The 13,595-nt window shown below is 41.6% G+C and overlaps 1 protein-coding gene across 4 annotated transcripts; it reads left to right on the top strand.

The window, feature by feature from the left end:
- The first annotated feature begins 336 nt into the window (after positions 1–336).
- Positions 337–12,233, top strand: LOC110991228 (uncharacterized). Of its 4 annotated transcripts, none has more exons than XM_022256499.2 (6): positions 337–433; positions 3,370–4,309; positions 4,710–4,829; positions 5,649–5,893; positions 7,485–7,628; positions 9,376–12,233. In XM_022256499.2, exons 2-6 carry the CDS (start codon positions 3,649–3,651, stop codon positions 10,015–10,017), a joined length of 1,812 nt encoding a protein of 603 aa, XP_022112191.2. In that variant the 5' UTR covers positions 337–433; positions 3,370–3,648; the 3' UTR covers positions 10,018–12,233. The 4 variants fall into 4 exon arrangements, with proteins under 4 accessions (XP_022112191.2, XP_022112194.2, XP_022112193.2 ...); XM_022256502.2 differs by having other exon boundaries at positions 3,544–4,309; XM_022256501.2 differs by having other exon boundaries at positions 371–452.
- Positions 12,234–13,595: the final 1,362 nt, after the last annotated feature.

Genomic DNA, 13,595 nt, shown 5'->3' on the forward strand with positions numbered 1-13,595 from the left:
ACATCAATTTTAATCAGTTGATAATTTTTTTATTCATACATTGTATTCAGGAGAGACCAACTTGAAGGCGGAGCATGCAAATCGAACCAATGCAGGCATTATTAAGCCTGCATTGTTTACATCGAATTTATAACGCTAGAACAGCATTGTGTATCCAAAATTGAGTATGGGTTAACATGTAGGCCTTAGGTTCAAATAGGATTTTTTTTCTGAAAGAGCTGTTTGTTTATATTAGTTTTGCATGAAAAAGTGCGTTCGCTCCACTCCTTATTCTGCGCGCGCCACCTCAATGTGGCCTCGTTCTCTTGTCGTTCTGCTGCCGAATGGTCTGTCTCTGTTGATAGGCGGCGCTATACGAGCTGGTAGTAAATTTTCAAGTATTGCAGTTACACCGGCAGGAAATAAGTACAGACAAGACGCGCAAATACGGCAGGTAAACTTTGCCTTTTTCGGTATGTTTTAAGTAAACACTTAACTGTAAAAGGCTCTTCATGGTATAGTGGCTTTAATAATCCTTTCTAAGTTATTACGAGAAGGTACTTCTCACATAGATTGTAATGATGTTGTCGTCTGGTCGTGTGTCCAGTTTTCGGACGTAGGGGCCTACATATATGAATGATGATGCATGATGTGGTTTAGCCCCACTAGTGTGGCACGGACTCTCACTCCCGCTCCATCCTTAGCCACACATCCGCTTACGCAATTTTGTGTCGGCGTATTGAACATTTCGGCGCACCAACTTGTCATCGTGGGCGCAATTTCTTTTTGCACATGAACATGATCCTTCACCTTTCCGCTTTCTAAAAACCATTTGTTGAATGATTTCACTCACGTTATTGAGTTATTTTCCAGTCTTTTTGCCTTTATCCATTCAATCTAACGGGCTCGCTGTCACAGTCGCCATCTTTAAAATAAGGTCGTTGAACATTACGTCACTTGACCAGTAATCTTCTCGACAGCTGTTCTGTGTCAAGACATTTAAACTGCTGCCAATGTTTTGGAAGAGCCCATTAGTACATGTAGTATCTTATTGCTGTCCGTGTATTACATATGTCATGACATCATCGTATTTCCAGCTGGAAAAAAAAGTCTGCAAGCTCACGTGATCACTGGCTGCTTTAATTGTTGGATTAGGTGGGTGGGCTCATTACGGACTGTCATGACTGGTGTTAAACATGACATTGCTTGTGACGCGAACATGCGTGGCACGATCGGTGAAATATGCATTAATTGTCTGGGAAAGAATTCCATATACGAAGTTCACTTTTTAGGAGAAATTTTTGCTCCAGGACAGATTTAAAAAGGGGCGACATTTATTTTTGGGGGATAGAGATGTGAAAGGGGGTTCAGTAACTTAGGGGGACAGGTTTAAAAAGAAGGGGCCCCACGCAATAAAACGGCAAAAAAGTGAGTCCTTTTGCCGTTCTTTTTTTCCCTACTATATCCTCTACCGTTTCCTCTTTCCTTCACTATCCCGTCCTATTATTTCTCCACAGTTTTCCTGTCATTAGTACAAGGATTATTACAGTTAGTATACACATTTAAGACATTTAATCCAAATTGTGTCGTAAAGGGGAAGCGAACCTGCAATGAAGAGAACTGTTAGGTATAGAAATACAGCAGTCTAACTGACCACGCCACACGAGCGCTTGTTGCCGGAGAAAGTCGATATGTTCCATATAAAGTTACGGTTGAATTAAGGAGAGGTCAAGATGAGGTCAAGATGAATATTTAAAAAAATTAAATATTTATGAAACTGAATATGTAATTATTCACGAATATTTGTATAAATTAGAATATTTAAATATTAATAAATGTGGCTATCCGTTGTTAATATAAGTAGGTTGTGCCAAAGGAAATCAACTAGGTAAGGTACATGTCTGAGCACAATTGACTGTATGACGTGAGTTATCTCCGTACGTCGTATTATGTAAACCAAGAGAGAAAGAACAAGTAGAAATGCAGTCGGCCGTACGAAAGAAGGAATTTCAGTCCAATGCTGTATAAGAACTCAGGCTAGGTGGAGTGTTGCTTCATCCATTAGCAATACATGCACTATGAGCGAGAATTGGAGTCGCGCAATTGGTGAGAGAGGTGACTATCCACACCATACAGTGGAAGCGACCAGTTTGGGTTCTACCCGGCCGAATACATGTGGCGCTGCCGACATGCAGGAGTAGACCACTTCAATCAAATCCTTAAGGATGTTCTTCTCCTGTACAAGCCTACCCTCACATTTTAGAGCGCAGATAGCCACACAATAATCTAAAGACAGGTTTCAGCTCCCTTTTCCCCTTCCCTCTGTATAAATATAGAAAAAAACTCCTCCAACTGACAAGCACTCTCTAAAAGACTGAAATTTGCCCCTTTTTTCCTTCTAAACAAATTGTCCAACTTACAAACTGTCTGTAAAAGAAATTGGGCCCATTTTTCCTTCTAACCAAATCCTCCAACTTAAAAATTGTCGCAAAACACGCACTATTTTCCCCCAAGTAAAAATTGTACATGTACAGTAGGGCACATTGCGCGGCACCTCGTGAACTGTGTAGATCCATCCAGACAGATGACGGCCCTCTGCACTCCTTGTGTTGCGGATTCATGCATAAAATTACCTCAATGCTTGTGGCAGCCCAACCCCTTCCGGATATGATTCGGTTCATGCGCACACGTCGTGCGCATTCGCCATGTTCTTCAGAAGCAAAGATGGCCGCCTGTCGATGTAAACCTGGTCCATGTGTAGCTCCAAAAGTGTGCCCAAAACTCCACATTTCTGTCCTATGATGTTCAGCTCTTCAATGCCTATTGGAATCGTCTTCATTCAGCGATCAAAGTAAGGATACTTTTGTAGTAATTACGCGATATTACAGTGGACTTCGTATATGGAATTCTTCCCATTGTCTGCTGTATAGCACATGTATTATGGGAATAAAATGATGCTTTGATGTTAGAGACATTACAGTATTATTAATTTCATGTGCTTTAGACTGGTGACCATTGTGTGGTTAGGGGTCTGTGACTGTGTACAAGCAGGCACATTGTCTTCTTTGTGTGAAGCTTAAGTTGGATAAAAGCTGTTGGTCCAATTGGATCTGACTTATCTGAGATTTACTGTAATCAAATCTGTCGAGCATCAACTGCCCAACTTGTGGTGTGACAAAGAAAAATATATCGGGATCCTGTGTTGTTTTCATTTCCTGAGAGGAGGCTGTCGTATCTGTAGTGGATGCAAGTAGTGTGTAACAAGTAATGTCCAATGTGCAAGGATAATGATAACAGCCTTGAGCATCTTCATAAGGGATATGTTTCGTGCTTTATAAATCATTATTGTTAAGTAATTCATTAAACATGTTCTGTGTTCTTCTTTTGCAGAGATACTGTAAAATAATGACAAGTGTGCGTATGTGTGATGTTGAGAGAAAGCTCAATGTAAAAAGTAAACTGAACCAGTTGTACATGTACATATGTACACCAGACTAAGCACACTGTGCATGAGTTCATTTTAACAGAGTATACATCAACATAGAGTGAAATCTTATTTCATAGTTTCGAAGAAAGGGGGCACCAGGCAGGAACTGTTCAAGTAGAAACTGTACAAAACAGCAATATCAGAAAGTTCCAGCATTTTTAAGAACATCCGAAGAACTAAACATGTCGTCTCCACCTAAGAAGTTTGAGCATCGACTGTCACTGAAGGATGGCCTTCAAGGAGACTCTGTTGACTCAGGCTCCAGCACTCCTCAGGGTTTCCTGTATGAGACCAAATTTGTGGTGCTGAACTATCTGGGGCTGGTACCGCCAGACCTGGATCCTGGCTACTCCGAGTTTGACATCCACTACGAGAGCTCTGCCAGTGCCACGCCCTTCAGCGTGTCTGATGATGACCGGTCTAGTGCCTCCAGCGGCTCTCGGCGGTCCAGTGACTTGCTGACTGTCAACACCAAGGCCAGGGCCCGCCGTTCTCCAAAGATCAGCCCTCAGTCTTCTGCCTCTTCCAGCCATCCGTCGCCGGCTGTCGTGAACTCGTCAGCAAGTGTCTTTGCTGGATTTTCTGCTCCCCAGTCCATTCCTTCAGCGGCACAACCGCCCCTGGCTCCGTCCTCAGATTCCATTGCGGTCACCACAACCCAACAGATTCACTCCAGGAGTTTTGTGGCGGTCAGCAGAACAGTGGTACACCAGGGGGAATCTTTCGACAGTGACTTATGCACTGACTCATGTATGGATGGAGAGGATGACTCCAGTCAGAGCCAGCCCCTCAGTGAGGGGTCAGAAGAGGACAGATCTGGGGAATGTCCAGTGATTAAAATAGGTAAGTACATGTACAATGATAAGAATACCCCGGACTGCTAGGTAAGAACTGAGGATGATGAAAAGCAGCAGCCTTACATTTATAACTGGTTTCCTGTACACATCCATCCCCTGTAAAGATGGAGCTACATGTATACCTTTGAGGTACCAGTACAAAGAAGGGACATCTTGAGTATGAGAACCCTAGTCTGCTGCATGCACAATGTAGTCAGTTTTGTGTTCATTTTAGTCCGCTTTCACTTGCTTTAGAGTGGTACGTGCCAAATACGAAAAAGCTGGCCTTTTTTCTATTTTATTACCAAAAGATTAATGACGACTGATTCTGTAATAAGTGTAAAGTAGCACTGATAATTGAAAAAAGCTGTGGATGTGTTGTTCTTTTTCCCCATCCGCTTGGCCAGATGACGACAGTACGGGGGATTCCTGGGAGCTTCAACAGAGACACAGGCAGGAGCTAGTGGAACCACTCCAAGAGGAAGTCCGGCAAGCCATGGCCAAACTACAGGATGAATTTAAACAAGGTAATGGCTTAGAATGCCTCTCTGGAAGGGTCAAAGAACTTGCTTGGCGTATCAGCTTAAGGGCTAGTAATACAGTCCTTGTAAATGCACCTTTGTACTCTGTTTAACCCCCTTTTTAATTTTCATTTTGCCATTTTTAAAGGGGTTCTTGGTGCCTATTGTGCATTATGCTGATAAAAATTTGCATATTCATGCACAGGATTGTGATGTCACTTGAGCAAGAATATTCCAGAATTTTGGATAATTTGTCACCTTGAATTTTCCATCATTTGCCAATTTATTTGGGTTGAAGACAGAAGCTCATTGAGCAAAGTTTTTTGAAAAAAAAATTGGAGCAGATTTAGGGTTCTCATTTCAATCAGCAAAAGCAACAGCAGCATAAACTTCAGCCTGGGAAACCGTACCGATCATCTATTAAACCAGGCAGTCTGTTCACTTCTGGGATGAAGAAATACCTGCAGAAATTGTCCCCTGAACTGAACTGTGTTAGGGCTGTTGTAGTTTGGGTTACTGGAATTTAAGCCGTGTCCGAAACAGGCCTCCAGAGCTACGGCTAGGTCTATTGTCTACGCGTCTCCACACATTTCCAATGGAGCGAAGACCTAGGCCTAGCTCTAGACAGGAGATTCGGATGCAGCCTTAGAATTGAAATAGTCTCAGCTTATGGGAGACAAACAGGATTCTGTAAGTAGATGTTTTTATTGGCACTCGGGTCTTGGCCTGTGTTTTAAATGTGAAAGTCATCTTTACATCACTGTCATGAGCCCAAACAAGTTCATTTATTGTGTTTCTCCTGCATTGATCTTGACGCAATATTAGTTGTCGCAGCTGGAGATGCCAGCGCACCCATCCTCCCCTCTGCGATCTGCCCGTTCAGCCGGGAGGCCCTCGTGGCGGAACGCATCGCACAGATCGGCGACAAGATCATGCAGCAACGCGGCGATGAGCTGGAGAAGACCATGCGCATGCTCTTGGGCAGCCAATCTGACAACAACCTGACCTACAGCCTCTTCAAGTCATTATTGAAACAGATGATGAAGAGCACAGCGCCCGGATGGTATCACGTATGTGGAGTTTCATTTTTTAATTCAAACGCAAAACCATACTTTGTAGGAACCTACATTGTACTTTCATCCTTCAAAAACCTAGGCTACTGTATGCAAGGGGAAGTCATGTTGCTTTGTGGACAGTGCCCCATTGTAGACTAAAAATGGTTGGCAGTGCTTTCCTGCATGTATAGGGCTGCGTGGACATCTGGGAGTTTCGCAAAATGGTGGGTAGCAACAACTGCAACAAACGGGCGTACGTACAGATCAAAAGAAATGATTGTGAAACCAATCCTCTGACTGGCTGGTGCCTGCATACGTCGCCATAGTTGCTGTTGTCATCAGTTACTACCCACCATTCTGTGAGAGTCCCAGATGTGTGTGCCGCCCCATAGCAAGCTTAAGGCTATTTCAAATATATCAAATGTTTGAATATTTGAATATAATCAACTAAACATTTGAATAGCAATTTGTCAGTTTGCACACTGTATTTGAGTGAAACAGTTGCCTGTAATGTTGTTTAAACAGTTAAGTATTGGTTATGATCTTCATGCAATGAAAGGTGCACGCAAAATAATGTCAACTAGCTATCACTGCATAGTACATGTATCGTTTACTCAGGCAAAACATCTTTACATTGGCACTTTCTCTTCAACTTTTAACAGGTGTATTTTGTAAAAACATGGTGGGCGAGTTTTGAATATTTGGTTTCTAATAATCAAAACTAAATTATTTGAAAATGAATAGGCCTAATCCAGTGTTGTATGGTAGTGGAGACCTTCACCAGAACCAACACAAAAGCCACTTACAAGTCAAGCACAAGACCATTTTTTTTTTTATTATGCCTGGCACAAGTTTGCAACGGCTTAAGAATGCGTCTGTGTAGTTCATTTGAATAGTTTGTGACTTGCATTCAGACTGGAGATCGAATGACACTGCAGGAATTCTACAAAATCCTCCAAAACTTGATGAATATTGAAGGGTTTTGGAGGCTCATTTACTTTGAAGTCACTAGAACAATTTGCTTGTGGTCATTTAAAAGTTAAACTTGGCAGTTGGTAATGCCAAAGATATACCTCAATGATTGCAGCATATCCTGTAGCATTGTAGTATGCTCGTATTATAAAAAAGAACTACAACTTCTAAACTCAAAGGAGTCAATACCGGTACTTTATAAGCTTTCATAAATACCTGTTCCAGTTTCCTGGAAAATGGATAGATTCATGAACTTTTTTGCAAGTACATGTATACCCCTTCAAGAGTGAGAGAAGACGGAGGACGGGCAGATTTCCAGTGCCACTGGGCACCTGATGGAAACTTCTAAATGCAACAATTTGTGATTTTGTGCACATCCTGACGAAAAAGTTGTCATGTGCACTTGGTGCCATAAATCTGCAAGCCTGTGCTCCTGTGGGATCTGTCCCATGTTTATAGCATATAGTCTGGGTGTTTTCGCAAAGACGTGTAGGACAAACAGGATTCATCCAACAATATGTCTCAAAGTGATCATATAATTTGTAAGTGTGTGTGGACTTGTTTCTTACATTTATGCTGTGCCCCTGAATTTGGCCCGACACACTAACCCGAGTTGCTCTGGGTTCCCATCCAGCTTGCCTTGATGCTTAAGTTCACTCAGCACATGGCCCTTGGGCTGGTCAACAGGGGCGGACAGGGCTTTGGCTCGCTTACCAACTTTGCCGTCCGGTACATCGAAGAGAACCTTGCTCAGACTATTATTGACCAAGGTGGATGGGTAAGTGAAGAATGTTGGCGGATACTTACAGTAGGTAAGCTCATGGTGTTGTTACCTAGTCATTGCTTGTCAAGTCAGGTCATAATTACATTTTCCCCAAAGTCTAGTCAAATCAGGCTGCAAGCCTTTTTCTCCTGAGTCAAGTCGCAAGTCATTTCTTCAAACCATCTGATGTCATAAGCGACAAGGTACTTGTACACTATTTCCAATGTCCTTGATTGATGGTGTGACCTGTGATGTATTGCAAAACAGGTCTGATGGACATAATCATTTTCTGTTAAGCCAAAACAAGTCACATCTTACATGTATGTGGAATAAACTTGTGACCTGAGTCTCTTAGTCTTGAAACCAGCAACTCATTTCAACGAGTGAATATGTCATGTACCATGTAAGGAGATGGAGAGGAGCATACATGTACCACAACATGGCCCGAAGGGGGTTTGCAAAAAGGAAGTAAACCTGTTATTGTTGGAAGTTCACAAGTTTGTTAAAGCTGCGTTTAGCTTGGTTACCCAAAAGGTAGGCCTATTTATGAATTGAAATAACAATGTGCATTTCCAGGCTTAAATGAACATTTCAGATCAGCTCAGATGCATGTCTCTAGCCTGTAGCTCATGATAATCCGCACCCATTTTCTTGATTGAGTCTTAAATAAACATTTAAGACAGACCAAGCACATTAATTCCTTTATTCATAAATACCTCAGACAGTCTCCCAGTCTCCCTATTCAACAGCGTGCAACTTGACCGTGTATTAACATTTGATAATGCTCGCTGAGAAGTGATGTCTGCATCACACGCTGGCGCCTGGACACGACAGTTTAATCGATTCTGATTGGTCAAGAGTCTGTGTGCACGCGGTTTGCCACATGCGCACCAAATGGAAAATTTGCACAATGAATATTCTATAAAATGGACTGGGGTGTTCAGGAAAATGAAAGTAACATTCTATTACAAAATCGCTGGAAATCATATGCATGTGTTGACCTCGTTTGACTCTCTAACTGAAAAGGTATTTATGAATGGGAATAAATATGTGCTTAGCCAATCTGAAACTAACGTTCAAGATCGGCTCATGAGACTGAATGCCGATAATGCCCTCGCCTACTGCTCGGGCATTAGTTGCCTCCATTCTCCTGAGCTGGTCATAAATCAGGGGTGAGATTTCTCAGCTTTTTTTGTTTTGGATTTCAGCTTTTTTTCCTCACTGGCTGCATACAAAAGTAGTGGAGATTTTCACAGTTCAGCCTCTTTCTGCCTTTTTTCAGCTGTTTTCAGCTATTTTTATCATTGGTCGATCTCATCCCTGAAAAATGCTCATTTAAGACCGACCAAGCACATATTTATTCCCTTATTAATGTGGTATTAGTTTGGAAGATATTAGTTGTTTCCATCGTTACATGACTGTCCTGAATATGCTAACACCTGTCAAGTTTGCCAATTTGAAATGCCAATATACATGTTCTGTTAGAACCTGTACCATTGCGTTGGGGACAGAATGGAAAAGATGCCTAGATACATTTGGTTATGGTTTTCTGTATCCTCTATGCAGATAATCCAGTTCATGTACAACTGCAGTAGCTATTGAGATTCAAAGTAATATCTGTTAAAACCAGTAGCAATTAGGTGATAAAGGGATTCAGGGTTGACATGGTTGATGAGCACACTCAGCAGTTCCTGGATGATGACATTCATTGTAGTAACGTGCCATTTTCTGAATACTTCCACTTCATGTCCTTCCTACCCAGGATGCAATGACAAATATCAACCTGGAGGACATCAACACTGAGATCCTAACTGAACTGTCATCTGGCACTGCCTCCCCCATCCCCCTCTCCTCCCAAGAAAGCCACGCCTCCCAATCCCAGGAGCCCATGTCGCCCGACGCCGGCACCCCGGTAGATTCCCCCAACTGGCACACTGACCAACAGGCCCACTTCACGTCTTCGGGGGAGGAGGGCCTGAACCAGCTTACTGCCCCTCCCCCGTCCACCTCGCCCGGGGAGATCACGCACCGTAGCCGTTCGGAGTCGCGACCCGAGGACCTGGCCAGTCTCTTCAAGGGAGAGGCGAGCGACCCTCCCCTCAGTCACTCCGTGTCTAGCCCTACCAATCTAGGAGACCGTCATCGCAGCCCTGTGGAGGGACTCGGCGGGACGTGCTCTGCGCCGGTTTTGTTTACCTTTGATGGCAGCGCTGCCGACGAAAGCCAAGTGTCCATGATGGATGTTGACAGTCAGCCATTGACAAGCTCTGGTGAATGCTTGACCGATGTCCGAGGTGGTGGTAGCGACAAAAGTAAGCAAGATAGCGATGGTGAGCAGAAAACAGGCATAGGAAAAGTGGCAGCAGCTGTCAAAGGAGCTCTCTTTGGTACAGGAAAAAATTGATGTGTCCACTATCTAATGTCTTAAATGTTGGAATGAAATATTGGATGAATTACTTTAATGTTACAAACATGGGATCCTTTGCCCTTCAAGAATGTTGGACCTGTCCTGCAGTCACAGGTCTTGGCAAGATTTTATTTTTTCACCCTGCCCATGTTTGAATTGCAAATGAAATATCTGTGCGATATAGACCATGAAGAATGTAGTCACCTTTTTATTTTTCAATATTTTAACGAATGTTATAGGTGCGTTTAAAAAATGTCAGCTGTCCTTGTTATTCATGTTTTATTTTGCCTGGACTAGTTGTTTTCCTGTTTATGATCACTTTTTTTCTACTCTCAAAGAACCATTCAGATTCCCCCTTTACCATAAATTTAGTGACCAGGCTCTTAATTTCCTCCCAGCATTTCCCCCAAAAGGCCCCATTAAGGGGCCTTGGATCATCAGGGTTATTCAGCAAACTTAACAACATATCTCACAACAAACACTTTAGAAGTATACCTTAAATAATATCCACAATATCCACTATTTCTTGAACTACTGAAACTACATGTGAGTAAATGTTGATATTTCATGCACCAAGTATTACTGTAAGTATGGTTTCAGCACATGAAACATTCATGAAACTTCACATGAAGAATAGTACAAATGTACAGTATGTTATACTATGGGTGTAATCAAACCGAATGTAGTTCGTCTGCTGATTGTCTCGCAGCAGGCTGAATTTCTTAATCGTTATCTTTGAGTGTTGGTCAGCATAGTGCCCCACAGATGTTATATGCTGTACAGGCTGGTGAGGAAATTCCAGCTTAGCGCATGGTGCGCTAAGACTCTAAGACTGAGGGCACAGCGCGCAAGATGTTTTGCGCATGCACACGTGTTTCCCTGCCAAAGGGCTGTCACCTACACTTAAAAACATACATCTGGTCTGGATAGGCTTCTATTCCCATCCAGGTAAATCAGACTAGAGATGCCGTGACTGTGGTGGGACCACACCAAACATGCTTTCTTACACATGTATATGTACATGTAGTTGATGTCTGAGTTTAGTGGGCAAGCCACCTATTGGTCAAAGAGGCATGCAGTGTGCGCTTATCACCTGTCCTCAAGCACACTGCCATCATAGCAATGCCATCTGTATGAGACATGTACTTACAGCATGCCAAAGTTTTTCTTTTCACACAACACACTGGGGTTACCAGATTTTGAAAAAAAGGCTGTAATCATGCATCTGAAGGATTTTTCTCTTCAAAGGGAAACCCGACATTTCAACAGTCTCCTGTCAAAACTGGCAATTAACCATTTTTCCAAAGGAAACGTGTTTTGTAATAGACATGGTCACTGCAGACCCCACACTCTTCAGTCTGGTGCAACAAATCAGTATGGTGCCTTGATGATTTGTCTATCATAATGTTCTGAATAATATGTACATATATGACAATTCGATAAAAGAAATATGCGTCAACCATGCATAGTCCTGAAGTCTTTAGTGTTGAAATATGCCTGGCCTTGGTCAGGAGGATTGTAGTACATGTACCGGTAGGACTGAATTATTCAAATCAATATCAGACAACTGATAATGTACATGTGTACTTAATGAACTGTCTGTTTACTGAAAGTTCACTTCCGAATCCAGTATTATTTTTTTCTTTTTAAGAGTTTTGTCCTTTTTGTAAATTTTTTTTGCCACAAAAGAAGCTGGTTATGAATACTTATACGATCGACCAACCCCTACAGACATAAAGGAATATTCCTTTTTATTTCTTTGTTTTTGATTTTCTGTTGCAGTTAACATGGCATATGTCTTGAATGTTTATTCAACACACATGGAGTCTATATTATCTCAGTATCTACCAAAGTAAAGTGTTACCCTTTTTTGGGCTGTCTTTCGTTTTTGAATTTGTACTCATATGTGTGTGGATGTTCGGAAGTTGAGCATTTTACTTAAAGTTGCAGCTATTTTTTTTAAATTTCAGTTGTGATTATTTTTGTAAAGGTATAATTGAAAATCTATAAATCCAATACGGTGTAATAGATATGTAATCGTAAACAACGTTTCAGAACAAATTAAAAGTTATCTGAGGGGTGATAAAGTAGAAGTTTAGTTTTGCTTTTTTGTATGCGTTCAGTAAAAGTTAAATTGTTGATTTTAAACTCCCCAGAGGTAAGGCAGAAATAAAGTGCACCTGTACTACCGTACAGCGCTGTGTTGAAAGGAATTTTTGGCATTAGACCTGCTGTCGTTAGAGGAATGATGTTTTTCCCCGATGGTAAACATTTGTGTTTGTTTAAGAAGTTTTTGTGGTCATTGACGTCAATACACCTGCAAAGTTATGCGGCATGCTGGTAATGAAAAGCATCTGATTTGTCATTTTTTTTAGCATTCTGCGAATCTCGGAAACATGTTCTTTGTGAAAAGGTTAAAAACACATTGAGTGCCCGAACTCACTCGAGCGAGTGTGTGAAATTATACGTTGTTCATGGCCGTAATATGTGCTTCATAGTACATGTAACGCCAACAAAACTTTAATGACAAAATAACATTTTTTCAACCTTTGCAAATGCTGGCATACTTTTTAATAATTAAGGGGCGCTGTTTTCCACTTTCTGTCGTTTCCTATACGGTATGACGTTTATTAGCATTTGCCTATGGGCCAATATTTACGCAAGAAGTCGTTATTTTCAGTGAATCAGTCAACCACATCCGAGGTTGTGTCTCTCCAGCACAAGTTCTATGGATCTGACTTGGGTTTAGTCCATGCCCTGTGGAAAAAAATGACAGTGGTTGGCGTGAGTAAATAAGCCATGTTTCAGGGGCCCAGATCAGTTTACTCCTCGAACTCGATGAGGGTAATAACCGTCATTTTTTCTGGTCATCTGCTCCACAACGTGGTAATGCCTTGGCAATGTCTTTGATGTTTTTTTTTTGCGCATGGGCGTCAGGGTTTGCTAAAAGCTAAGGGATAGCTTTGTTCCCTTGTTAAGTATTTTAAGCCTCCCAGATGTCCTCGAAGAAGCACAAATAGGACCAAAGTTCACCTGTACGGGTGTTTTCAACCCTTTCGTGTTCCGAGTAACGAAACCAGGAATCAAAGCAGTATATCTATGCATAAAAAGTAATAAAGAAAACTAGAATAGCCGGAACAGTTATATAATCGCCAGTGAAGACCGTCACGTGTTTGTGCATCTGCACAAAAATGGAATGACCCGTCACTTTACAGTCTTAATAAAGGAAACCAAGATTAATTAATCTGTTTCTTGGTTATTATTTTTTGTAAATGGTAAATCTAATGTTTCAGTATGATGTCTTCTTTCGCATGACACCAAGAAATCCATTTTTGTCACACATGACTGAGCACAAAGTGGTTTGATCGACCGTGTCTGAAATGGCTTTGCACCAGATCCATCACAGGTTTGCAAAGCGTGAAGTATCAAGCACTCTACCAAAATCATTAATTCAAAGACAACCACAGTTAAGGGTTTTTTATTATTATTATTTAATACGCTATTCATAGTACATTATATCATAGTGCTTACAATAATATAACAGGAAAAGGAAAGAGGACACAAGTATGAAAGAT

Source organism: Acanthaster planci, linkage group LG03 (genome assembly GCF_054643075.1).
Source record: "Acanthaster planci isolate LZ-2023a linkage group LG03, COTS_SCS, whole genome shotgun sequence".
Lineage (NCBI taxonomy): Eukaryota > Metazoa > Echinodermata > Asteroidea > Valvatida > Acanthasteridae > Acanthaster > Acanthaster planci.

Excerpts from the sequence above, each read along its gene's own strand:
- LOC110991228 (XM_022256499.2), top strand. The coding sequence starts at position 3,649 with ATGTCGTCTCCACCTAAGAAGTTTGAGCATCGACTGTCACTGAAGGAT. Across the intron at positions 5,894-7,484 it reads CAGCGCCCGGATGGTATCAC|CTTGCCTTGATGCTTAAGTT; the intron begins GTATGTGGAGTT and ends GTTCCCATCCAG. Across the intron at positions 7,629-9,375 it reads TTATTGACCAAGGTGGATGG|GATGCAATGACAAATATCAA; the intron begins GTAAGTGAAGAA and ends CTTCCTACCCAG.